Below are 23,576 nucleotides of genomic sequence, written 5' to 3'. Positions count from 1 at the left end.
ACAGGCTGCCTGGTCAGGGGGGTCTGCTGATACAGCTGCCTTACTTCAGGTATGTTGGCAAACTCAGTGTATCTTTGAGTCCGGCATCCAAGTTGTTAATGAAGATTTGAAGAGCATTGGCCTTAAAATTGAGCTCTGCAGAGCCCCACTAATGACTGGTCACCAGTCTGATGCCACCCATTCACTATAACCTGACCAGTGAGCCTATGCTCACCCACTGCATTATATATTTATCCATCTGTGTGCTGGACATTCTGTCCAGGAGAATCCTGGGAGAGGCAGTATTGAAAGCTTTACTGAACTCCAAACTCTGTATCAAGGCTTCCCTAGATCAACTACTTGAGTCACCTTGTCCTTAAAGGAACTTAAGTTTCTCAAGCAGAACTTTCCCCTCATGAACTTGTGCTGGCTGTGACAGATGCCTGTGCTGTCCTTCAGGTGTTGTTCCATAACTCTCAGAATAATCTTCTCCATAATTTTACCAGGCACTGAAATGTGACTGACAGGCCTATAGTGCCCAGGATCATCCCTCTAGCCCTTTCAGGGAAAATGTTTGCCAATTTCCAGTCAAGTGGGATCTCTCCAGATTCCCATGGCAGTTCAAAAATCATTGAGAGAGGTCTCATGATGACATCCACCAGCTCTTTTGAGTACTCTTGGATGAATTCTGTAAGGCCCGGTATAGCATCCCTATAAAAGGATTCAGCTGGAACGGCAGATCCTGCACAAGTTTGGGAGTTAATCATTTTCACAGCCATGGTCCTCCAGCTCAGGGACCCCTAGAGCCCATCACTGGTGTTGAAAGTTGAAGCGAAGAAGGCATTAAACATCTTTGCCTTGTCTACGTACCTGGTACCTGCTTGTGGGGTGCCCATCCTCATCTAGTAAGGAGAAAATTAATTCTGGGATGGCTTTTGTTGTTGACATATTTTAAAGAGAGGGAGTGACTTTTTACACAGGCAGATAGGGATGAGAGAAGGGGGGATGGCTTTAAAGTGAAAGAGGGGACACTTACTTTGGATATTAGGATGAAATTCTTCCCTGGGAGTGTGCAGAGACAGTGGCACAGGTTGGCCAGAGCAGCTGTGGATGCCCCAGCCCCGGCGCTGTCCCAGGCCATGTCGGACGGAGCACCCCGGTGGGGTGGGTTCCGGCCCCGGCGGCGGGGACCGTTCGAACGCGGCGCTCCCCCCGAGCCCCAACATTCCATGAGCCGCGACCCCGCGCGGGCGGCGGGCGGTGCCTCGGCGTTGCCGTTGGCGGCGGCGGAGGGTCCGGGCGAGTCCAGCCCGGCTGCGCTCCCGTACTCGGTACCGGGAGGGGCGGACACTCACCGGCACCCCCCCGCACCGGGACGGCCGGCGAGAGGCCCCGCCCCCGCCTTCCCCGCCACCAGGTGGTCCCGCCCCTGCGGCCGGGGCGGCGCTCGAGCCTCGCTCCCACCGGCGGCGGGCACCGCACCGCACCGGGACTGCTACCGGCACCGGGACTGCTACCGGCACCGCCACCGGCACCGGCATGAGCGCCGGCGGGCAGCCGGCGGAGCCCTGCCCCCGCGGCGGGCCGTGCTCGGCGGGGAGCAGCCCCGTGCCCAGCCCCGCGTCCCCGGCGCCCGAGGAGGTGAGCGGAGCGGTGGGGAGCGGATCGTGGCGGGGGCTGGCTGCGTGCTGGGCTGCGGGGGAGCGGGGGGGATCGTCTGTGTGTGCGCGGATGGGGGTGGGCTCGTGTGGCTGTGTGCGTGCGGGGGGGTCCCCCTGTGTGTGTGCGGGGGGGAGTCCCTTCTCCGTGTGTGTGTGCTGGGGGGGTCCCCTGGGCGTGTGTGTGGAAGGGGGAGGGGGTCCCCTGTGTGTCTGTGTGTCCGGGCGGGTCCTCTCTCTGTGGCTGTGTGTGTGTACGGGGGGGTTCACTCTGTGTGTGTGTGTGTGTGTGTGTAGGGAGGGGGGTGGCCTCTGTGTGGCTCTCTGTGTGTACGGGGGGGTCTCCGCTGTGTGGCCATGTGTGTGCGGGGGGGTTGTGGGTCCCTCCGTGGGTGTCTGTGTGTGCTGGGGGGGCCGTGTGTGGCGGAGGGCCTCGTGGGGGAGCGCTGTGTGCGGGGGGGTGGTGGTGCCGGAGGGGGAAGCTTGCTGTGGAGGGCTGGGGGGGTTCTGTGTGTGTGAGTGTCTCTATGTGCGTGGGGGGGGCGGCTCCGTGTGTGCCCGCGGGGGCCGTGCGTGGGAGAGGAGCCCTCGGGGGGCGGCTGTGGGCACGGGCGGGGGATGCTGCCCCGGGGCGGCGGTGGCGGCACTCGGGGTCCCCATGAGGGGGCCCGGGGATGGTCGGTTGGGCTGGGGGCTGCGGGGGTGCCGGGGTGCGCGTGTGTGTGAAGGGGAGCGGGGGTGCTCCGCGCCGGTTCGGGGGGGAACGGGGGGTCCCGTGCCGGCGCGGTTGCCGCGGGCGCGGGGGTGTCGGTTTGGGGGGCGGGGTCCCCCCCCGGCCGGTCGGTCGGTCGGCCGGGGCAGGACCGGCAGCGCGGCGCCATCTTGGGAGCCATCAGGTGCCCGGCGCGGGGACGGGCGGCACGGGGACGGGCGGCGCGGGGGGGCCGCCCCGACACCCCCTGCCATCCCCGGCCGCCGCCGCGGGGGGAGCGCCGCGGCCCGGCCCCGGCTCCCCTCGATCGGCCGCGGGGTGCGGGGCCGCCCCGCTGGGGCGCTGGTGCTGCCGGCGGCGCCCGGCCCTCCCACCGCTCCCCCCGCGGGACCGAGCCCCGAGCGCGCCGGGCGCTGCTCCGGGAGCGTCCCCCGTCCCGGAGTCACCGCCCGTAGGCGGACATCCCGGCACCGGGCCCCCGAGCCGCCGATTCAGGCTCCGCCAGCCGCTGCCCGGCTCTGGGTGTCCCGGCATGTCGTCACGGTGTTGTCGCGTGTGTCCGGCCCTCCCTCACCCCCCCCGCCCAGCCCCGCCACCACCCCGCCCGGGATCTGGGTTTAAAGGGAAGGGCTGCATTTGTCTGGGCAGATGATGAGTTACGGGAAGGATGGGTGTTTTGGGTGACCTTGATATTCTGTGCTTGTTAAACTGCCGGGTGGTCCAGGGCTGCCGCCAGAGCCGGTTGTGATATCTGCTTGGTTGGGATATCCCAGGAGTGGAGTTTAATCCACTCGTGGTGCTTGTTGCAGCCACTTCAGAAACGGCGGAGAACCGTGGAGGATTTCAATCAGTTCTGCACCTTCGTACTGGCCTATGCAGGCTACATCCCGTACCCTGAAGAGGTTAGTGGACTTGCACAGTGTTCCTCTACAAAGACACTGGTTCTCCCGGTCTCCCTGCCATGTCAGACTCAGCTCCCTAATCTTTGAGAATCATGGATTGGTTTGGGTTGGGAGGGACCTTGGAGATCATCTAGTTTCAACTCCCCTACCATGGGCAGGGGTGCCACCCACTAGATCAGGTTGCTCAGGGCCCATCCAGTCTGGCCTTGAGGTTTGGGTAGACACTGCTGGAGAGTCGTTCTCTCCTTACCCCAAATACCTGTGTTCTGGTCTCCCCTGCTAATCCTTCATCTTCACCTCTTGCCACTAGTATGTGCCCTGGACCCACGGAGGCAGCATGAGCCCCCAGAACAGCACGGGGAGCACTCAGGACAGCGATAGTTCAACCTCATCTCACTCCTCTGATGGCCACATCCCCATGGACAATAGGAAGAGCAGGAATGCTGTGGCCAGGGGGGCTGCGGGCAGTGGCCTGCTAATGAGCAGCCCTGCCTTTTCCACTGCCTTCTACAACGTCCGGCCCCAGCAAATCAAACGGAAGAAACCACCAGCAAAGAAACGCATTTTGGAGCAGGAGGTGAAGAAGAGGGTGCCGCTGAGTGCTTGGAAAGACTTTGGGGCAGAGCAGGATGGGGTGAAGCAGCTGGCTGCACTGGCAGGACAGCTGTCTCCTGTGAAAGAGGAGCTATTGGAGCCTTCCCTCAACCCGCCTGGGGACCCCCAGCCCAATTCCCTCTTGGAGGAGCCAATGACGGAGGAGAAGGACTTGGTGTATGGAGCACAGGGAACTGAGAAGCCAGCAGATGATCCTCAGCTTAAGGAGCACGACCCCTTCTCTGGAGAGAGGAAAATCCCTAGTCCCTGTAACACCTTGGACCAAAGCACAGGGGAAGATACAAGCAGAGAGACCTCCCAGCTCAGTGGTAAGTGTCTGGGGGACTACAGAGGGCCCTGTTGTGCTGCAGCCAATGCCAAACATTGTCCCTCCCTCAGCTGGAGCCACCCTTGCTGGCCACAGGGAGGGCCTGTCCATGGCCCAGGCTTCTCCCAGCAAGAGGAATATTTTTGGGACTTGGGGGACTGAAGAGCAGAGGGCAGGAAGCTGACCAGCCCTTTGGTAGCTCTGTTCTGCAGAGCAAGTGGTGCAGACCTGAAACAGGTCTGAAGTGGGGTGTAGGGCTGCCTTACTCATCTGGTTTTGATTTTTTTTCTTTTCCCCCTTTTGCAACTTTAGCAGTCGAATTCGCAGAAGTTCCCAACACCAAAGCAGAAGGTGAGTGGGGGTCTGTCCCGTTGAACACCAGTAGAACTGGCTGGTCTGGCCACAACCAGACCTGCAGCTGGTAAGGTGGTGTCTGAGCGGTGTCTCTCTCTCCCTGAGCAGATGACGATGCCTGGGATCTCATCACTTGCTTCTGCATGAAGCCCTTCGCAGGGAGGCCCATGATCGAATGTAACGAATGCGCTACCTGGATCCACCTCTCTTGTGCCAAGATCCGCAAATCCAACGTGCCTGACATTTTCATCTGCCAGCGGTGCCGCGATGCCAAGCAGGAGATTCGCCGCTCGAACCGAGCTCGGACAGTGCCCCGCAAGCGCCTCGTTGACTGATGCTCCTGCAGAGCAGGAAGGCCGGGGGTCCCTTTTTAACCTGAAGACTTAGACAATCAATGCACTGGCAGGGGAGGGGCTGGGACACAGGGCCGGACTGACCCCTCACACCTCTGGCCCCTGAAAGCTGCCCTGCGTGTTCTCCCCGAGGATCATATTGGCCATAGAGCTCGGTTATCCCAGAAGTGTGCAGGGGATAGGAGGGTGGTCCAGATGCTCATCCCTGTGGGTGGTGTGTTAGTGTTTGTGATCTCCTGGGGCCCCACATGCACTAACTGTTGGATCCCACCTCCTCCTCACAGCCCCTCCAAAGAGCCCTGCCCATGTGCCTTCTGCACTTTCCCTGGGGGATGCAGGCCCCGCTCCTGTCCTGGTGACACTCAGCTCAGCTCCCACCTGCCAGTCCCCGTGACTTTAATTCTTAACTGGGTTCTTTCCTACTTGCACATCTGGTTACTGTGGGACCACAGCTGGGGGCAGGGTGTGGGACAGCCCCCTGTCACACAGCAGCCCCCAGGCTTGTCCCTGTGCCTCTCTCCTCCTGTGGAAAGCCTGGGCCCCAAAAGTGCTTTATGTTTTTATAGTTAATTTGTATTATAGTTTATTTGTATTATAGTTTATTTGTATTATAGCGAATTCTGGTCCTTGCCCTGTGGAGTGTGACTGGAGTCTTATGTATATAATAAATACTTTTGCCATAACAGTAGTGGCTTTGGCATAGGTCAGTGACCTTGATTCTCATGTCCCTTGGGGACCCAAGTGCTCCCCTGCTTCCCTTCTGCTGTGGCTGGGAGGGGACCTTGTGTAGGGACACCTCTCGGCCCTGATACTCCCCCAGGTAAACCCCAAGCTGCAAAAACAACAGGAAACGAGCAGACCAGTGCATCTGTGTTTAATTTGGCAATGACCACCTCCCCACACTGCTGCAGTTTACAGGGATGCTCCATGGGTAGGTCCTCAGGAGGTGCACGGCCTGGAGAACGACCTCTTCAGTGGGAATCATGTTCCAGAGCCTGCTGCCATCTGACGGGGAATGTCATGGGTTATTCCACAGAATCAACAGGTCTGATGGCTCAGGGAGGACGGGTGTCCGTGTGCCTTTGCTCTGATGCTTAAGGCACATCACTGGCTCAAAAGAAGAGTTTTGCTCTTGGGTTCTGACAAACCTTCCTTGTCTCTGTCTCCACTCTGGAGTGCAGTTAGAAATTCGTCCGGACAGCAACTGAGGTGCCAAAGGTTCCAGTTTTCTTCACAAAATAAGCCTCTAATTCCAACACAGAGATGTCATTGGTTTCATTTGCAGATCCAGATGTGTGCCAGCTTCCATCTGGCATGCTCTTGGGACAGGTGGGGGATGCAGTGAGGGTGACAGGACAAGAAGGCTCTGGGGTCTGAAAGCTGGCCTGGCTGAGGCAGCAAGAAGGCACTTTTTTGGGGACCCTTAGAAAGCTGGGTCCTGCTGGTACAGCTTTTCATTTCCAAGGCTGTGAACGGTTCAGGAACAGCAACTAACCTGGGTCTAACTTCTATGCTAGGGAACAAAGACGGAGTTATGCAGCCAAACAAGTATCCAGTCGCGGTTGGCAGGCAGTGGTCTATTCCTCCTTGGCGTAGACAGAGCTGCCTGCCTGCTGCTCCAGGTGGGGAATCACTGCCTCTGTGTAAAACTTCTCCAGCTTGGGCACCGTCTTCCTCCAGAACTCCCTGTCAAACTCCACAGGGACCACAGCCGTCTCCTTGTTGGTGTGCACCACAAAGTCGGCCCGCTGCAAGCCAGTGGTTCCCAGTTGGCACTGGACCTGGGTAAAGTAGGGATGATTCTTCTTCAGGGCATAGGAATCCCCATCCACCTCCAGGCAGAAGTCCTTGTCCTTGCAGGCCTCACGCACTGTCCTGTTCCTGTGCTTGTAGGGACACTTCACCTCCAGCAGCCCCAGGTCCTTCCCTGTGGCTGGATCCTTGATGATCCCATCTGGGCTGGCAGCAAGCCAATTCTTCTCTGGGTGAATGAAGAGGCCACAGTCCTCCACTTGCACTGGCTTGCCCCCCTTCTGTAACTTCTGCTTGTAGGCCTCCACAGCCACCTTCTCATTGCAGATCCCCCAGGACATGGCTGGGGTCTGCACCTTGGAGCCAGAGCCCACCACCTCTTTTAGGTAGGACTTGGGCACTTCATCTGTCTTGTTGTTGGCAAACTTGCTGTTGGCAATTTTGGGGGCCACGGAGGCAGTGATGCGGTTCTCCCGCCACTCGTACCACTTGGGGTTCTCCCGCTGGCCCCGGGTCTCCTTCTCCACCCTCGGGATGTCCTTGCTCTTTACAGGGGGCAGGAACCGGTCGCAGGCCTTGCTCGGGTCAGCCCCAGGCTGCTTCTTCTGTGGGTACAGGTCAGTTCTGGCAGGACCGGCGGCTCCCTTGGCATCAGGTGCCTTCTGGCTTGTAGAACTCCTGCTGGGTGCTCTGCTCTTGTCCCCAGCATCTCCTCGGGCTCCACGGGATGCTGTGGATCGGGATGCTGTGGATCTCGGCTGAGCAGAGTCTGCTTTTGTCCCCAGCCCCTGCGTGGGGGTGGTAGCCTTGGCAGCCGAAGTGCTTCGGGATCGGCTCCCTGCAGCTGTGGCCTTGGCCCGGGTGGCTGTAGTGGAAGGCGGGGGTGCAGCGGGAGCACTTTTGGAGGCAGTTGTGGCTGGTCGGGGGGATGATGTGCCAGCAGACTCCTTCCTGGGTCTCCCCATTGCTACAAGTCAGAGGATCTTACACTGTGGACATGGAATGAAATTTAATGCAGATCTTTCTAACACTTATTTCCCTTGTCTTGGCCCTCCCTGCGCCTGCTCCAGGGCACACCGTGTCCCTGCCAGAACTGCTACTGCCACACCTTCCCTCGGCTCACGTGTCACGGTGAAATGGCAGCTGGCCCATCTGGGGTGCTCGTTCTCTCCCCCTTTCTCCGCACAACGGCCCCCCGGAGCCACCTCCGCCGGGACGCGGCAGCGGTGCCCGCCGGAGCCACTTTTGCCCGGGGACCAGGCGCGTTCCCCTCGGGCCCATCCGCTCGGCCAGGCGGGGGTGCCGGGCGGGCATGCGGGCGGGAACCCCCAGCACCACCCCGGGGATCCCAGGCGCGCTCCGGGACCGCGGTGCGGAGCTGCCCCGCCCGGTGCCGCCGCTCTCACCGCTCCGCCGCCGCCGCTCCGGAAGCGCGTCCCGCCTTCACCGCGTGCCGCAGGGGCGGCGGCCGAGGGTGCGGGAGGGAGGGAGGGAGGTGCGGGGCTGGGCTGGGCTGGGCGCAGCCGTCGGCCGAGCCCCCGGTCCCCGCTAGAGGGAAGCAGCCGCTCGGCCATTCGCGCCGCGGGTTCTGCCCGGGCATGCCCGCTCCTCTCCGGCCCGACATCCCTCTGCCTTCCCCCGCATCACGCCGCCCCCGACACCCCCGAACATTTTACACCGGGCTGGTGACAAACCCCGCGTACCCCGCCCGTGGGCAGAGGGCTGAGCCTCTCGAGCTCCACTGTGAAGGGACAGGCTGACCTGAGGGGACCCCGCCGAGCTCCGGTGGCCCAAGCTGATCTGAGCCTCCACGTCCCAGCGCGAGCAGACGTTCGGGAGAAGGGCAAGAAGCTGGAGCGGCGATACCCACCCGGGAGCGCCCGCGGTGCGGCTGTGCTGCCGTGTGAGCAGCTCCCGGCGCAGGGATGGCACAGCCCCACCTCCGGGCCTCGCAGAGGGCTCGGCCCCCCTGCAGGAAGTTCACTCACCGGCACGGGAGTTTCGGGTTCCTCAAATCCAGGCAGTTTCGGTTTCTCCGGGGAGGCTGCTGCGAGATTCCCCCACGGGCCCGCTCCACGGCTGGGAGCCCCTGTTATTTTCCCCTGCCGAAAGCAAATCCAGCAGCCACCAGTGTGTGGCCTGGGTCTGAGTCAGAGCCAGCCCCACAACAGGGGCTTCCAGCCCCTCCATCTACCTCTGCCAGCATCCCGGGAAGATTTCAGTTAGCCAGGCTAAAGTGCTGGCAGCATTCCCAGTCCCTCTCCCCAAGGATCCCAGATGTCTCCACCAGCCATCTCTATCTCTGCTGGTGTGTCCTTTCATTTCCTCCCTCCAGGCCCTCTGTAACTCCCCACAGCTGGGCAGACCAATATTACGCTGGTTAAGCCGAAGTGTGCCTGATTTTGACCAGAAACACCACTGGCATCTTCCTCCCACATGGCTACCCATCCTCAGGATTTGGTTTAGTTCTTGCTTATTATGGAGCAGCTAAACAGGATGCCCCTGCCCCTCTCCCTGCAGGCAAGCCTGTGCAATCTTCAGCGGGGTCTGAGGAGCTGCAGCTGCACTGAGCACAGCTCCTGCCAGCCCGGGTTTTGGGTTGTTTCCCAAAATAATTCACACTAAATTCACAGGGCTTGTCAGCGACTCGGGACCTGAGAGTATCTGAAAAATCTCTGTGGTCTGTGCCTCCTCCAGCAAGCCCTATCAGTGGGCGATAATTCAGCTCCAGAAAGAGGTGATTTGGGGATAAATACCCAGATCCTGATTGGCCCCTTGGGTTGTGCTGCAGCTGCTGGTGAGGTGTTACTGGGGTGTGAGGATGCTGAATGGAGTCATGGGTTGAGCTGGGTCCCTGTTGGCAGATTTTAACACGTCTTAGCTCAGCACTCTGCTGAAGAACAATGCCAAGCTCTCCAGGCCTCTTGGTGACGGTGGTGAACTGCTGAAGGGAAGCTGTGACAGGGCAGAGCAGGGACACAAACACCTGATGCCTGATGCTGCTGGGAGCAGATTGAGATGGAGTCTTTCTGTGTCTCCTGCTGAAGCTGCCAGCACGCTGGGGAGACTCAGCTGTGTCCCCAGTGCTGCACGTGCCGTTGTTACTCACCTGCTGTCACGCCGCGGCCGACGTCTGACGCTGTGGGCTGGCCAAGCTCCATCGCCACGGCTGGTGGCACTGAACCAGTGCTCACATTTGGATGCTTTTCTTCGCCTCAGCTTGGCCTAGAAATGATATCTCAGAGAAAAATCAAAGCTTGTGGGTTTTTTTTCTGGGGCTGGTGTGGCTGTGGCGCTTGCTGTGATGATGGGAGCAGGAGTCCCATGCACGTCGCAGGCTATGTGGATGTGTTGTGGTGTGTGCAGGGCCTCCAGCAGCTCCCAGAGCTGGTGGCTGTCACGGGGGGATAACACATGGATTAGCACCCTTCTCCTGTGGTTGTAAAGGAGAGGGAAGGGGAGCAGCTGCACACTTCAGCTCTCCTCTCTGCACCGGGAGGGGAAGTGATATGCCATGGGGCATCTCACATGGGGGAGGGAATGGCTCAGAGTGCTCTAGCAAGGACCCTAGGGATGCACAAAGTGCCTCTTGGCCAGATAATTGTTGACTAAAGCTCAGGGTGAGGGGTCAGGAAGGAGGAGTGTGTCTCACGCTACCGTGCGCAGCCAAGGGCATCTTCCACCAAGATTTCCCTCCGTTGCTCCTGCTGTCACCTGTGAAACCCGTGCCAAGGAGCTGAAGCTGCAGTGGCATATGGGTCAGCTCAGAGGTGAGATCTAAAAATACCTGCTGAGGACTGGGGACTGCTCCCCTTGTGGTGCTGCTGGATTTTTCTGCCCCAGTTTGTGCCTGGACTGGCTCCAGGTTCGGTGTGGCTGTGGCGGTGGGTTCTGCGGTGCAGGGGGTGGGGGGGACTCCTCTCTGTGTGCTCTATAAAAAAAGCTGCAGCAGCACAGTCCTATCTATAGCATTGGGAGCTGCCTGGGAAAGGCAGGGCAGAGATAAGCCCAAATCTGATGGATTTCTCTGGTCCTGCTTGGGAACATGGGGCTGTCAGTGGCTGAGGGAGTCCCAGTGCGCCCCGGGCTGTGAGAGCTCCCTGCCAGCAGACACGTCCTGACTTTGCTGGGATTTCCTGACTGTCTGCACCTTCCCCAGGGGGGCTTGTTGTCACACTTGCCTCCCAAAAGCTGGGCTGTCCCTGAATCCCCGCTCTTTCCTGCTCCTCAAGGCTGTGATTTCACTGCAGCACATGGAGGCTGATGAGGAAAGCCCAGTGGTACCCCAGGGCATCTGGGTTTGGGGTGGATATTGAGCATCTACCTGCTCCCAGTCATTTTGTTATGGTCTCAGGGCAGCTGAGACCTTTTCTCATGAAGCTGATTGTGACACTTGTGGCCAACATGATTTGTACTGGAGAGTTCAGCTGGTTGATGAGGGCTATTTTGCCTCATGATCTGTTGGGGGGGCACACAGGGGGTGGTTATATGTCCCAGTTAGACAAACCCCATGGTTTTTCTTGCTGCAGCATCACCAGGGGTCTCACCACTTTGCCTGGACATTGCTATTCTGTGGGTTCAGAGCAGCCACAGCCATGGACTCTGCTCTTGAGTGGTGCCTGTCACTCTCTGAGGGTGTTGGCTGTCCCCTGAGACCCCCAGCGTTCCCCGTGAGAGCATCCCCCCACCCCCCCCAGGGTGCCGGTATAGGGAGTGTGTCTCTTTAATGAGGCTGGGCTTGGAGCAGCTCTGCTGCTGGCACAGGGAGTGAGGGATGGAGCGAGGGCGGTGAGGGAGCCAGTGCCAGAGAGGGAGCCTGCAGCAGGGAGAGGCGGGGAAGGACCGCTCATCCCCCGGGTACCGCAGCACCCAGACAGAGGAACGGGGAAACCCATCCCCAGGGAAGAGGGCTCTGCAGAAAGCGGGGACCCAGCGGGTGCTGAAAGGAGCCTGCAGCCTCTGTGTCATCCTCATCCTCCTCCTCCAGGTAAGGACCAGGGCCAGGGGCAGGCAGGGCAGGGACCATGGTGGCCTGGGACTCTGAGGGTGTCCCGCAATTCCTCGGTGTCCCAGGGTTGCGCATCCGCTGTCAGGGCAGCTCTGGGTCATAGGAGGGGTGAGAGGTGGAGATGAGACAGCAGGGCCACAAAAGTGCTGAAATCACCATCCAGCGGGGACCAGACAGGGCTGGCTCCAGTAACGGCTGGGAACACGCTCCAGGCTATCAGCAACGGGTCCCTGGCCCATGCCACAGATGTCCCGAGGCGGGGGACACTGGGACCCGTCTGTGGGGCTGTCCTGCCAGGATTTGCCTTTGTCAGGGGAAATCCATGGGGCTGAGACTTTTCTTTTGGGGAGTGCCTGTGTGTTAGGGTGCATTGAGGACAAGTGACTCCCGTTCTCTGACAAAAGGATGGGTTTTTCCAGGGGTTTTAGCGGCTCTCGGGAGGTGAGCGCAGCAGCTCAGGTCCTGGAGATGGTGGTCCTGGATGCGGTGTCGGAGTCAGGGTGTGAGTGCCAGCTTGCACGCGCGTGTGCAGTGGACTCTGCTCTCTGTTCCCACTCCCCAGCAGACAAAGCAGGAGGCACCACGGGCTGGAGACAGTCCTTTGCCCCATCCAGCAATTCCTTTCCCCTTCACTCCTCTTTGGGTTCTGCAAAGTGGTGTGTCCCATGGGTATAGGGCAACAGCACCATCACCTCCTGGCTCCATGGCCTTCTCCATGCTCCAGGAGATGGGATGGATCCTGCTCTCCTGCCTTTGTGCCCCACGGGATGTCTCGCAGGGAGGGGAGGCTGGGGAAGCAGGGGGTAACGCAGTTGAACGGGAGGGCAGCAATGGCTCTTCACTCCAGGCACTCTTGCAGAGGCTTGGGTTCCTCTCCTTCCATCCTTTCTATTGAACCTGCCTGTGTATCTGTCACCAATGGAAATTTCCCCTGGGTTTGCCTGTGTCAGGTTTGGCCTCCTCCTTCCCCCAGACCGTGCTGAACCCCAGCTTGGGTGGCTTTTGCTGCAGCAGGTGAAACTCTGGCAACTCCCCAGGCAGCTAAGGAGGGTCTGCTGGGCTCTGGCACCTGCATCCCTTTCCAGCCTTGCTGGAAAACTCAGCCTGCCCACAGGCGAGAAGAGAAACATTGATTTATTCTGACCTAGGGAAGAGTCAGCTCCTTCTTGCCTTCAGACAGTTTTTAGCTGCCAGCACAGAGAGCTATCCCCAGCCTGCTGTAGCCCTTTTATACTGGGGGTGTTGCTGGTTAAACCAGCTCCTGCGGGCAGTAGGTGGAGGGGAGGAAGAAGAGAGGGCTGTGAAGGTACTGGAAATAATGCTGGAGATGGGGAGAGGGCTGGGGACCTGTTGGTGATGCCTCATTGGCATCTGGGGACAAGTTGCTGCCCCAGGGAAAAAGGATAGAGAGGCTGGGGTGAGGACCAGCAGGTCTGGTTTTATTCATTACCACAGGGCTTAGAGCAGCCAGCACAAAGCGTGGCAGGGCCAGATGGGGCCTGTTTACTCTGTGAGGGTAAATGTAAGGAGAAGTGATAAAACGCGGCCGGGACGGCTTCTCCAGTAAGTCCCTGGTAAACAAGATGGCAGTGACCCGGCCGGCAGGCGGCATGGCAAACAGTGGGCACGTTGCTGGGCATCAAACTGGGTGCCTTGGGAACAAATTAAACAGCTTTGGGGAGAAGTACATCTTTAATGGCTCAGTGTGGCTGGGTTGGAGGCATCCTGGTCCCCAGATCCCATCTGGGTGCTGTGGTCAGGGCAGGAACCAGCTGTTGATGTTCCCAGCAAGTGTGGAGGAACAGCAGGCTGTGCAGGGATCCTGTGCCACCTCGAGTGCTGGGAGCAGTTTGGGGGGTGCAGCAGTGCGTGCAGCATCCTGCACAGAGGGTGGAGGGCTGGCGATGATGGGGTGTGGTTGGGTGGCCAGGATCTGCCAACTTAACCCTGCAATGCCAGATGTAAATGGCTCTCCTCTGGTGTAATGGACTGATTTTCCTGGGATGCAGCCATGTTGCTAATGCACTTCTGCACTTCTCCAAAGCTCCCTGTTTTGTGCCAGCTTAGAGTTTGGTCCCGGTGCTGCTTCCAAGGATGTAGCCCTGTTCCGCTTTCAAGGATGCTCTGTGAGAGCCACTCTGTGACCACATGCCGAGGGCACCCCAAGCCTCCCATTACCAGAGCTCTTATCAGCTGTTCCCAGGATGAAGGCCACTGGAGTGGGGGCACCAGATGGCTCACTTGTACCTGGCTTTGTCCTTGCCCTGGGCACACTGTGTGCTGGAGCACCAGCACACGGCGTGGGGCGGGGGCCTTGCTGCTGCTGGGTCACAGGTGCTTGGGGCAGAGCAGAGGTGCAGACCCACGTGTGGAGCAGGCCCCATGCACCCTGTCCACAGATCCACACAGCCAGGGCTAAGGCTGACAGGAATATCTTACACAAACACTTGATGCCACAGAGTGGGCTGATGTTGGAGAGATGCCTTGACTCCTGACAATTATTTGTGATGCTGCTCCTGGGTGTTTTTCCCAAGGGGAAGAGAGGTGTGGAGTGGGTTGGTGCCATGGCTGGAAGGCATCCCCAGCCACCTCTCTTCCTGCCAAAAGGTGGGACCCTAGACACATCCATTTCTGGGCAAAGAAGGTGATGATCATCCACTTGTCGGGCTCCACCCTGCAGAGCATTCCCTCTGTGCTGTTCTTCCATGCAGCACTGACCTTGTTGTTAATTATTAAACCCCCAGCAAACACTGCTGGCTGCTTTGTCCTAGTTACACTGTGGGCTTCTCGCCCTTCTGGTTGGCTTTGTTTTTTAACAAATTACCCTGGTAACCTCTGTGGACAAATGGAGGTGGGAGCAGCAGACGCTCCTCTCCCAGCCAGTGCAGGAGATGGCCTGGAGAGGCTCTGGGGTGGCTGAGAGATCGGCTGCATGTGGTTGGCCATTATCCATTTTGTTCAGGAGTCCCTGTTTGTCTGCCATGGCTTGGGGCTTGCATGTAACCACTGCCCACAGGAGTTTTGTTGCCCTCTCTGTGGGCTCCTGTGGCTCCAGACCTGGTTTGCAGGTGGGCTGGGGTGAAAGGAGAGAGCTGGACCCAGGTCCATGTGTTCTGTGCATGCTGAAGAGCAGCCTGGGATGTGGGAGGGCTAGAGACCTGCTCTCCCTCGCAGGCTGGGCAAAGCCCCTTCCACCAGACCCTGTCCCTGGGCACCCAGTGCCTGCCTTGCCTCTGCTCACAGCTGCCCACTGAGGGACCATGCCAGGCCTCTACGCCCTCTTGTCCTGGGAGGCTCTGCCCCTGAAGAGCTCCACGGTGAAGGCTTGTGCCAACGGATACTCCCTGAGCATCACTGCTCACCTCACATACACCAACCCCCACAAGGAGCCTGTGGAAGGTAAGGGAGGGCTAGCAGGTCTAGCAGGGACCCCTAAAACCCCTGTGCTGGAGAGCATCCTCTCTCCAGCCCAAATGTATCCCGACCCCCAAACCTTGCTCAGTCTGGGGAGTAGAGATGGAGGCCAGCAGAGGTGGGGCCACTGTCACACGCTGTGGGCAGGAGGAGAGTGAGACTGAGCAAACAGATTGCCACCACCAGGAATAGGAGGATTTCATCCTCGCTCTGGGTCGCTCCTGTATCTCACTCGCCTGCGTCTCAGTCAGACGGGCTCTCAGCGGGGCTCCCATGGGCCGTTCGTGCCACAGCAGCAGCCATGCCGGCATCTGCCTCGGGGCTCTCTTCTGCCTGCAGGCATCTTCATCTACCCGCTGGAGGAGTCGGAGGTGGTGGCCGGCTTTGAGGCAGCAGTGGGCAGCCGGCAGGTGACATTCCAGGTCCAGAACCGGCACCGGGTGCAGGACTGCTGCCTCCAGTGCAGCCCCAGCCCTGGCCGGCTGCGCTGCTGTGCCGGTGGTAAGTGCCTGGCATGGGTGCAGCTGTTGGGTGTTCCTGGCCAGGAGGCTGAGAACGGGCAGGGGGGAAGTGTGGGGGAATACGAGGGGCTGAGAGCCCCTGCCAGGCCACCCCAGTGCCTGGCAGGTCTCTGGGACTGGATATCTCAACATCTCCTTTCCCCTCCCTCCACCTTTTCTGGGGCTCTGCCATCATGCGCACAGCCTTCGTGACACCTGTGCTCTGCTGTCACCTTTGGGAGCAATTAGGGCCACTAAGGACTCCCTCCACAACCCCACATGCCTCACTGACCTTCCCCCATCCCTCCTCCCTCTCCCACCTAGGCCACCTTGTCTTGGATGAGGACGTGGAGCGCTCCACCTTCATCATTGTCACTGGCACGCTCTGCCCATCGGAGAGCCTGGCTGTCACCCTGAACACAGTGCAGGAGCTGCCCACGCTGCTGGATGGGGCCCTACGCCTCCTCCTGCCCCCCATCCTCACACCCCACGTCCCCGCCGACCCCGAGAGCGAGCCGGCAAGCTTGTGTGACGACAGGTTGGCCCTATGGTGATTTTCATGGCTTCCTCAGTCTCTGCCATCCCAGGGGGGCAATGCCAATGCTGGGCGAGCAGGCCGGGGGGGCAGGAGCCATCACCCCCTCTCCCCTTGCAGCCCCACAAGCTGTTTTGGGGGGCCAGTTGCCCGGAGCCAGTCACCCACTGTGGTGCCTGTGGAGAATGTGGATGTCTTTCGCGGACGACCCTACAACCCTTTTCCTTACGAGTTCGCCTTCGAGCTGCTGGTGAAGGGCCCCTGCTTGCTGGCAGGTAGGGAGGGTGGCTTGGGTGTTATCAATTGGTTGTGTAAAACCTCCTTAAAATGTGGGTGATGTTCCCTGGTCCCTCCCTTCTAGGAGGCTGTGAGGGCCTGTTCCTGGGTATCCTCTTGCACTCCCTCCAGGTGAAGAATCCCTTTTTCCATTCCATCCCTGGGGCTGGGACCCCTCAAAGTCATCCTGCCTGTGCTTTTGGGTAGCTCTAGGTCAGCAGCCTCCTTCCCAGGGGTGATGTGAGGCACTGGGGAGGGGGTGGGTGAGGAGGGGAAGACGGTTGTTTGGTGGGGATGTGCTCCTTGCTGCTGGCCCAGGCAATCCCGTTAGCTCTGTTGGAACAAGCCACTGCTGTGGGGCCTGGTGGGTGGGGGGCTGAGGAGGGGTTTGTGAGGGACTTACCTGCTGCCTTCCCTTCTTTGCAGGGCTGGAGAGCCCATCCCATGCCCTGAGAGCTGACGCCGACCCCTGGGCCAATTCTGCCACCACCACCTGTGTCACCCTAGCCGAGCCCCACCGCTACGACCGGGACCTGGAGATCATCCTCTACCCTTGTGGTGAGGGGAGATGGTGCCCTTGGAGGGTTTGCGGCATCACCCCAGGAACATCCAGAGCATCCCCCAACCCCTTGCAGCACAGGGTAACTCGAAACTCTCCTGTGCCCCCCAGAGCCCCACAGCCCCCACCTGGTGATCGAGGATGGCACCATGACATACCCTGAGTACGAGGCGCACATCCGGAGCCGCCGGGATTACATGCGGATTGCCAGGAAGGACAGCAGTGGCGAGAGACAGGTGAGAGTGCAGAGCTACTGCTGCTCCAGCCAGGAGGAGGAAAGGGAGAGGTAGTGGGCTGTGGATGAGGAAGACGTTGGTGTGGTCTGGAGGGTGTGAGAAAGCCTCTGACCTGCCTGGCTCGCAGGTGGCTTTTGTGCAGAAGCGTTTCCACAAAGACATCTTCCCCAACCCTGTGCTGATGCTGAACTTCTGCCCGGTTGTGGAGGGCGTCCCCGGGGACCTGCAGAGCGTCACCCGCGAGATCCTCTTCCTCATTGACCGCAGCGACTCCATCAGTGGCACTGACCTTGACAAGGTCAAGGTGAGGCACGGCCATGGGTCCAGGGGTGCTCCCTGGGTGGCCAGCCTTTAGCAGCTGTCCCTGGTCCCTGCTGTCACCTCAGGAGGCTTTGCTGGTGGCCCTGAAGAGCCTCCCGTCAGGAACACTGCTCAACCTTGCCAGCTTCGGCACTGACATCAAGCCGCTCTTCCCATCCAGTCGCCTCTGCAGCAACGTGAGTACCACAGGCAAATCCTGGGGATCCGCCAACCCCTCTTTGTCCTCCCAGCTCCTTGACTTGGGGTGGGGGCCGGCTCTTTGTGCTGACAGGAAACATTGCGGCGTGCCTGCGAGCACCTCGGTGGACTGCGGGCAGACCCTGGTGGCACCAACCTGCTGGCAGCCCTGGGCTGGGCGCTGGCACAGCCCCTCCACCATGGCTACCCCCGCCAGCTGTTCCTCTTCACCGGTGCGGCAGTGGGCAATGCAAGCAGGATCCTCCGGCTGGTGCGCAGGCAGGCCAGCACCGTCAGGTACGGCACCGGCACTGCGGCAGGTCTCGGTGGTCCCTAAATCCCCCGCGCTGTTCCCACTGATTCCTCCTTGTGCAGCCTCAAATCTTACCTGCACCTGCTCCAAGGGTGTCCTTCACCCATCGCACCCTTCAGCCCATGGCCTCGGCTCTTCCTGGGGTGTCCCGGCCCAGCACAGAGCCAGGGCAGCACTCTGGCTGTCAGATACCCCTGCCCATCCCTGCTAAAGGGCTCACCACTGGATTTGCCAGCCCCCGGCCCCAGCCCAGCCATGGCTTTCCATCCCCTGGCTCTCCTGCAGGTGCTTCAGCTTTGGCATGGGCCCATGGGCGTGCCGGCCGCTGCTGAAGGCCATGGCCAAGGTGAGCCGGGGCCGTGCCGAGTTCCCAAGTCCAGCCGAGAGGCTGCAGCCCAAGGTAAGACCCAGGTGGGGCAGGGGGGCACTGGGGACACCGCCGTGTCTGACACTGTCTCCACTCCCCACCCCAGCTGATCAAGTCCCTGAAGAAGGCGATCGAGCCAGCCATCAGTGACATCACCATCGACTGGTACGTCCCCGACAGCATGGAGGCTCTGCTCTCGCCCACCGAGCTCCCGGCCCTCTACCCCGGTGACCGCCTCATCAGCTACTGTGTTCTCTACAGCATCGCCCGCTTCGGGGACAGGCGCCCACTGGTACGACTGGCACTGGCCTGGGAAGGATGGCATGGTCCCTGTGCTACTGGCTGCTCCCCCAGCTGGGGGGCTGATGGTGGTGTCCTCTCTCCCCCAGGGCCGGGAAGGGGCTCGCCAGAGCTCCCGGGGTTCAGCCTTTCTCTCCCAGCAGGAAGCGCCCAGTCCTGGGGAGAGCCGGCAGCCACCCCAGAGCAACCTAGGAACTGGGGATGCTTCCCTGGAGCTTTTTTCTGGAAGTACAGAGGTGTCAGAGCGGAGTGAGTATGGTCCAGAGCTGGGGCAGGGAGCAGTCATGGGAGCCATGGGCTAACAGGGTGTCTGCTCACCGGGCAGGTGTCGATCCTGTTTCTGGGGGAGACATCTGGAAGCGGATTTACCAGCCCTCCTACATCCAGGAGCAGTATGTCCTGACACACTGTTCTGTCAGCACTGACCGCAGCCAGGGGCTGCTCTCCCGCAGCTCCACCAGCAGCGAGTCCACTGGTTCCCGGGATGTGGCCCCCGAGGGTGGCTCCTCGGCCCCTGGTGCTGATGTCACCTCCCAGCAGGGCCAGAAGAGCCTGTCCCTCTGCGAGTCCTCCACCAAATCTGCCCCGCTGCCCTCTGCCCCAGCTGGCACCAAGGTAAGGAGGCCACTGGGGTGCAGGGGCTCATGGTGTGGGAGTTGTTAATGGCTTAGCTGGAGCCTCACTGCCCTGTTGTGCCCAGGCTTCTGCCCACTGGGCTGGGAAACAGAGGGCTGTAGCCTGAATTTTAAGCAAGGATCAGCAATGGATGCCATGAGGATGTTCCTAGGTGGTTTCGCCCTACTGAAGTGGGACAGCTGGGGAACAAGCAGCTGGTCCCTTAAGTGTCCCTGGGCAGCAGTCAGCTGAGTCTCTAACAGACCCCTGAGCCAGCTCAGTGACACCTTAAAGCTGCAGAGACCAATTGAAAATAGCTGGGATGGAGTCACGTAACAAATCTGTTGAGCCAGAGAGGAAAGGCTACCTGGCTGGACTTCAGCCTGGCTCCCCCAGCCAACACTGCCAGACGCTTCATCAGCGATGGGCCACATCCCTGCTGCTTCATACCTGGGTTTAAAACCCAGCTGGGTCGCTGGGATGTGGAAAGGCAGCTGCCCCGCTGACGATGGCCCCATGGCTTGGTGAGGCCAGCTGTCACCCAGCACCAGGACACGCTCCTTCCCAGTGGCTTAGGTAACCCACTCCTGTCACACAGCAGCACAGCTGGTGCCCTTTGCTGCTGAAATGTCAAGCGTAAGTGATTTCCCTGCAGAGTAAATGATCCTCCCAACTCCCTGCTGCTGGGGCTAGAGGTGGCATGGGTGCCACTGCCCTGACATGGCTTTTAGGGGAAGCATCTCATTGCAGGGACATCACTCTGCACTGGGGAATGCATCCCATTGTAACATCATCCAGCCTGAGTATCCTAGTTAACCTCACTTCTGCACACACACACACAAATCCCTGGCAACTCCAGCATCAGCCTGAGTCAGTCCCCAGGGATGTTTGCAAACTCCTGTGTGGGTGCTTCCCATGTCTATGGTGCCAGGGCAGCATCCCTGGGAAGCAGCTGGTGCCAGCCTGCAGGGCACTGGGGCTGATGACAGCCAAGGCTCCAGCCAGCAGCTGGAGAGGTGCAGGTGCCCCATCGCTGCTCAGGGCAATCTGAGCTCTGTGCCAGGCTTGCCAACAGCCTTGTCCCCACTGCAGGTGACGGTGGCCCTGAGCACGGAGGAGCTGGCACGGCAGAAGAAGGTGCTGGCACGTGCTGCCCTGGCTGGGCGCAGCTTTTCCACGCCACACGGGGAGCTGGATGCCCATCGGCTCTGCCAGGCCCTGGAAAAGGTGTCACAGAAGAGGAACCAGTCCCTGGAAGGGCGGCTGGATGAGCTGGGACCCCAGCCACGGCAAACGCAGCCCAGTGCAGTGGAGTCAAGTGTGTGCTGGCTCTGGGGACGGGGGCGGTGGGGTGGAGCCAGGTGCCCCCGCCTTGCTGAGCCCAGCCTTTGCCGTTGCCCAGATAACCTCCTCTCGCCCACCCACCTGGACTGGGACATGCTGGTGGAGCCCTCCTACCTCTTCAGTGCCTCGCCAGCGCCCGAGCCGGGGCAGCCCAGCCGGGGTGATGCCAGCATGCCCCTGCGCTGCCAGGTGGTGATCCACGCGCTGCGAGCCGGCAAGCCGGTGTCCTGGGAAGTGACAGCCTCGCTGGAGTCACTGCTGCAGCCCCGGGAGGGGCCGGGCAGGGAGGACCCGCCGCGGCGGGTGGCCAAAGCTTGGGACAAGCCACTGCATCGCCTGGCAGCGCGCTCCGTGGTCCGGGACAATGAGAGCGTGGCACAGCGGGAAGCCAAGCTGGAGCAGGGTGGGTGCTGGTGCGTCTCCCCGGTGCGGCTCCGGCATCCCCCCCGCTCTAACCACGTTGCTCCGGGCAGGTTTTGCCCGCCGGTTCCGCCTGAAAGCCGTGCAAACCAGCAAAGCCTGCAACGTGCCTTCCCTCTACACCCGCCTGGTGCCCGTGGACGGTGCCACGCAGGCGGCCCTGCCCGCAGCCCCCGAGGTGTGGGGCATAGGTACGGACAAAGGGCCTGGTGGGAGGGGGAGGGGGCAGCAAGGGGACAGAGGGTTGAGGTGGCATCATCCCTTGCAGCTGGCTCAGCCAGCCGGACACGAGCTGCTGCGGCAGGGAACTGGCAGCACCGGAGCTCCTCAGCGGGTCAGGGGCAGCAGCAGGATGTAGAGGAGCAGGATGAGACGCCTGGCACTGCAGGTACTGACTTAGACCTTTATATCAGCTCATGCTCCCCAGGGATCTGCACTGGGGTCTCTGGAGACCCTCAGCTGCTGCCTGTGTGGGGCTGGTCCTGCCTAGGGTGCTGTGGGTATCCGGAAAGAGGCATCTGCCCCGTACTGGGGAGGGGGGCGTGGGAGGACAGCATAGCAGCCCTTGAGAGCAGCTGTGAGCACAAGATTTTGCTCTTTTGCAGAGCGAGACGAGATTGCCAGGTCTCTGGGCAGCATCTCCTCCCCTACCTTTGGCTGGGAGAAGCAGAATTACTCAAACGGTGTGTCCAGGCTGGAGGGGGCCAAGGGCTGGATGAGGGTGGGAGATGGGGTACCTTCAATGCCCTGCCACAGCTGGAGCATCCACTGTGCCCTCAGTACCCTGGGCACATGGGCTGAGCTGCCCTCCCAGGTACTGGGCAGTGGGACACACCTCTGGGTGCATCATGTTCCCACTGTGCTGAACTCTTCCCCCTTGCAGGGCCTCCATCCAGCCCCTCCACCACCTCCATGGGCTCCCAGAAATCCACAGAGAGCATCGCAGGCTCCAGGTGACACTGTGGGATGGGGGGATGCAAAGGACCAAAAAATGGCGTGTTGTGGGGAGAGGGGGACAGTGCCACTTTTTGGAAGCTGCTGGTCCCCTGTCCCCTGCCAGCTCCTGCAGCATAAGGTGGGGGGGTTTGGTACTCCAGCTCCTTTCCTGCAGCAGTTTAGTGTCCAGCTGTCTTTCAGGAATTCCTCCCAATCCTGTTATCTTGCCTGTGACCCCACAGGTTTAGCCTGAGCAGGCGCAGGGGTCCCAGCCTGGTGCTGCGCCCGCAGTGCCTCAGCCCAGAGAGCGAGCGCTCCAGCAACCACTCGAGCCATGACTACCTCCCGCTGGTAAGGACCTGCTGCCTGTCCTGTCCCCATCCCAGCGGGGGGACCTGCCCTGCTGAGCCACCCAGGGTGGTGGGTGCCAGCTGAGCCACCCAGGTCACGCCCGGCAGCACGAGCAGCGGAAGATGCTCCCAGTAGGTGCCTGCTCAGCCCTGCTGCATCTTTAAATGTCTCTGGGGATCTTGGCTTTTTGGGGGGCATTTGACTGTCCCTGTGCCCCAGGGACACTCCTGCAGCCCCCAGTGTTTGGTGTTGTGGTGGGTCTGCACCCCTGCCTGCCTCCCCACTCGTCTGTCCCCCTCCTTGCAGGTGCAGCTGCAGCAAGCCCGGGGGCCGTTCCAGCTCACCGAGAACTTCTCTGAAGTGGTGCAGATCCCCCTGGACCGCCTGCGCCGCGCCTCCCCCTACGCCTCCCACCGTGCCAGCCTCAGCCCCGTGTCCCCAGGGGCCAGGAGCATGCCTGAGGCACGACCCGGGGCTGAGGAGGGTGAGGAGCCCATCCCAGCCCCGCAGCCCAGCTCGCCCCCATCCCGCAGCACTTGCTCCGAGGTGCCCAGCGCAGCCGCGTGGGCGCAGGCGGACAGTGGGCACGGCTCTGAGTCCGACACCGGGCCCCACTCGGCTGCCCCCTCTGAGGCTGGTGTGAGCTGTCAGGACACGGGGCCAGAGGATCTGGAGAGTGCCAGCTGGGCCACAGCAGTGGCCTTGGCGTGGCTGGAGCATCGCTGCGCTGGGTTCTTTGAGGAGTGGGAGCTGGTGGCAGCCAAGGCGGATGCGTGGCTGCAGGCACAGCGCCTGCCCGAGGGGGTGGACGTGGGCTGCCTCAAAGGGGCAGCCAGGCACTTGTTCCTGCTGCTGCGTCACTGGGACGAGAACATCAAGCTGAACATGCTGTGCTACAGCCCCAACAATGTCTGACGGCCGCCCAAGGGGCCAATAAAGACACCTGGCTCCAAGCCACCTGCACTGGTGTCTCTGTTATCAGCAGAGAGCTGCTGGCTCCATTCAGGCCATGCCAGGACTCACCAGAATCCTAGGAGGGGGTGACCCCCTTCCCAGCCATCTCTGGTGGGAGGGAGCAGGCAGGGGAATAGGAAAAGCTGTACTGGAGGGACTCCTGGGCTCCATCAAAGCAAATGAAACGTTGATGCAAAGCAGTTTTGCAGTCCTCTCCTAACCTCACCCCAAAGGCTGCTGCCTAGCCCTGGGCACTCCTTTCCCACAGCTGGGAAGTGAGAGTGCCCATGGCTCTAGAAGATGCTCTGCCTTCCCTCA

The 23,576-nt window shown here is 60.7% G+C and overlaps 3 protein-coding genes across 7 annotated transcripts; 2 read left to right on the top strand and 1 right to left on the bottom strand.

Annotated features, from left to right (window-relative positions):
- The first annotated feature begins 1,258 nt into the window (after positions 1-1,258).
- LOC137479841 (PHD finger protein 13-like) lies at positions 1,259-5,563 on the top strand. Of its 2 annotated transcripts, none has more exons than XM_068200477.1 (5): positions 1,259-1,620; positions 3,159-3,251; positions 3,562-4,174; positions 4,486-4,524; positions 4,636-5,563. In XM_068200477.1, the coding sequence occupies exons 1-5, from the start codon at positions 1,519-1,521 to the stop codon at positions 4,860-4,862; spliced, it is 1,074 nt and encodes a 357-aa protein (XP_068056578.1). In that variant the 5' UTR covers positions 1,259-1,518; the 3' UTR covers positions 4,863-5,563. The 2 variants fall into 2 exon arrangements, with proteins under 2 accessions (XP_068056578.1, XP_068056579.1); XM_068200478.1 differs by having other exon boundaries at positions 1,264-1,620; positions 4,489-4,524.
- A 174-nt stretch (positions 5,564-5,737) lies between these two features.
- LOC137479840 (uncharacterized) lies at positions 5,738-9,273 on the bottom strand. 2 transcript variants are annotated; one of them, XM_068200475.1, is made up of 2 exons: positions 9,253-9,273; positions 5,738-7,621 (listed from the first exon to the last, which is right to left on the bottom strand). In XM_068200475.1, exon 2 carries the CDS (start codon positions 7,595-7,597, stop codon positions 6,458-6,460), a length of 1,140 nt encoding a protein of 379 aa, XP_068056576.1. In that variant the 5' UTR covers positions 7,598-7,621; positions 9,253-9,273; the 3' UTR covers positions 5,738-6,457. The 2 variants fall into 2 exon arrangements, with proteins under 2 accessions (XP_068056576.1, XP_068056577.1); XM_068200476.1 differs by lacking the exon at positions 9,253-9,273 and adding an exon at positions 8,039-8,052.
- A 1,085-nt stretch (positions 9,274-10,358) lies between these two features.
- Positions 10,359-23,496, top strand: VWA5B2 (von Willebrand factor A domain containing 5B2). Of its 3 annotated transcripts, XM_068200458.1 has the most exons (23): positions 10,359-11,619; positions 14,603-14,708; positions 14,884-15,039; positions 15,394-15,555; positions 15,879-16,104; positions 16,210-16,364; positions 16,792-16,923; positions 17,036-17,160; positions 17,288-17,464; positions 17,547-17,657; positions 17,753-17,955; positions 18,257-18,371; positions 18,445-18,630; positions 18,728-18,887; positions 18,964-19,253; positions 20,346-20,571; positions 20,656-21,000; positions 21,071-21,208; positions 21,286-21,405; positions 21,623-21,700; positions 21,901-21,970; positions 22,196-22,304; positions 22,611-23,496. In XM_068200458.1, the coding sequence occupies exons 3-23, from the start codon at positions 14,901-14,903 to the stop codon at positions 23,217-23,219; spliced, it is 3,876 nt and encodes a 1,291-aa protein (XP_068056559.1). In that variant the 5' UTR covers positions 10,359-11,619; positions 14,603-14,708; positions 14,884-14,900; the 3' UTR covers positions 23,220-23,496. The 3 variants fall into 3 exon arrangements, with proteins under 3 accessions (XP_068056559.1, XP_068056558.1, XP_068056561.1); XM_068200457.1 differs by lacking the exon at positions 14,603-14,708; XM_068200460.1 differs by lacking the exon at positions 14,603-14,708 and having other exon boundaries at positions 10,360-11,619; positions 15,879-16,092.
- Positions 23,497-23,576: the final 80 nt, after the last annotated feature.

This window comes from Anomalospiza imberbis, chromosome 10, assembly GCF_031753505.1.
Source record: "Anomalospiza imberbis isolate Cuckoo-Finch-1a 21T00152 chromosome 10, ASM3175350v1, whole genome shotgun sequence".
Classification (NCBI taxonomy): domain Eukaryota; kingdom Metazoa; phylum Chordata; class Aves; order Passeriformes; family Viduidae; genus Anomalospiza; species Anomalospiza imberbis.
Note: the sequence above shows the minus strand (reverse complement) of the source record. Positions and strands in the feature narration are given on the sequence as shown.

What these genes read in the sequence shown, in the direction of transcription:
- LOC137479841 (XM_068200477.1), top strand. Translation starts at nt 1,519, where the DNA reads ATGAGCGCCGGCGGGCAGCCGGCGGAGCCCTGCCCCCGCGGCGGGCCG. An exon ending in CGTCCCCGGCGCCCGAGGAG is followed by an intron (nt 1,621 to 3,158) that starts GTGAGCGGAGCG and finishes TGCTTGTTGCAG; the next exon opens with CCACTTCAGAAACGGCGGAG. An exon ending in TCCCAACACCAAAGCAGAAG is followed by an intron (nt 4,525 to 4,635) that starts GTGAGTGGGGGT and finishes CTCCCTGAGCAG; the next exon opens with ATGACGATGCCTGGGATCTC.
- LOC137479840 (XM_068200475.1), bottom strand. Translation starts at nt 7,597, where the DNA reads ATGGGGAGACCCAGGAAGGAGTCTGCTGGCACATCATCCCCCCGACCA.
- VWA5B2 (XM_068200457.1), top strand. Translation starts at nt 14,901, where the DNA reads ATGCCAGGCCTCTACGCCCTCTTGTCCTGGGAGGCTCTGCCCCTGAAG. An exon ending in GGGCCCCTGCTTGCTGGCAG is followed by an intron (nt 16,365 to 16,791) that starts GTAGGGAGGGTG and finishes CCTTCTTTGCAG; the next exon opens with GGCTGGAGAGCCCATCCCAT. An exon ending in GATCATCCTCTACCCTTGTG is followed by an intron (nt 16,924 to 17,035) that starts GTGAGGGGAGAT and finishes TGTGCCCCCCAG; the next exon opens with AGCCCCACAGCCCCCACCTG.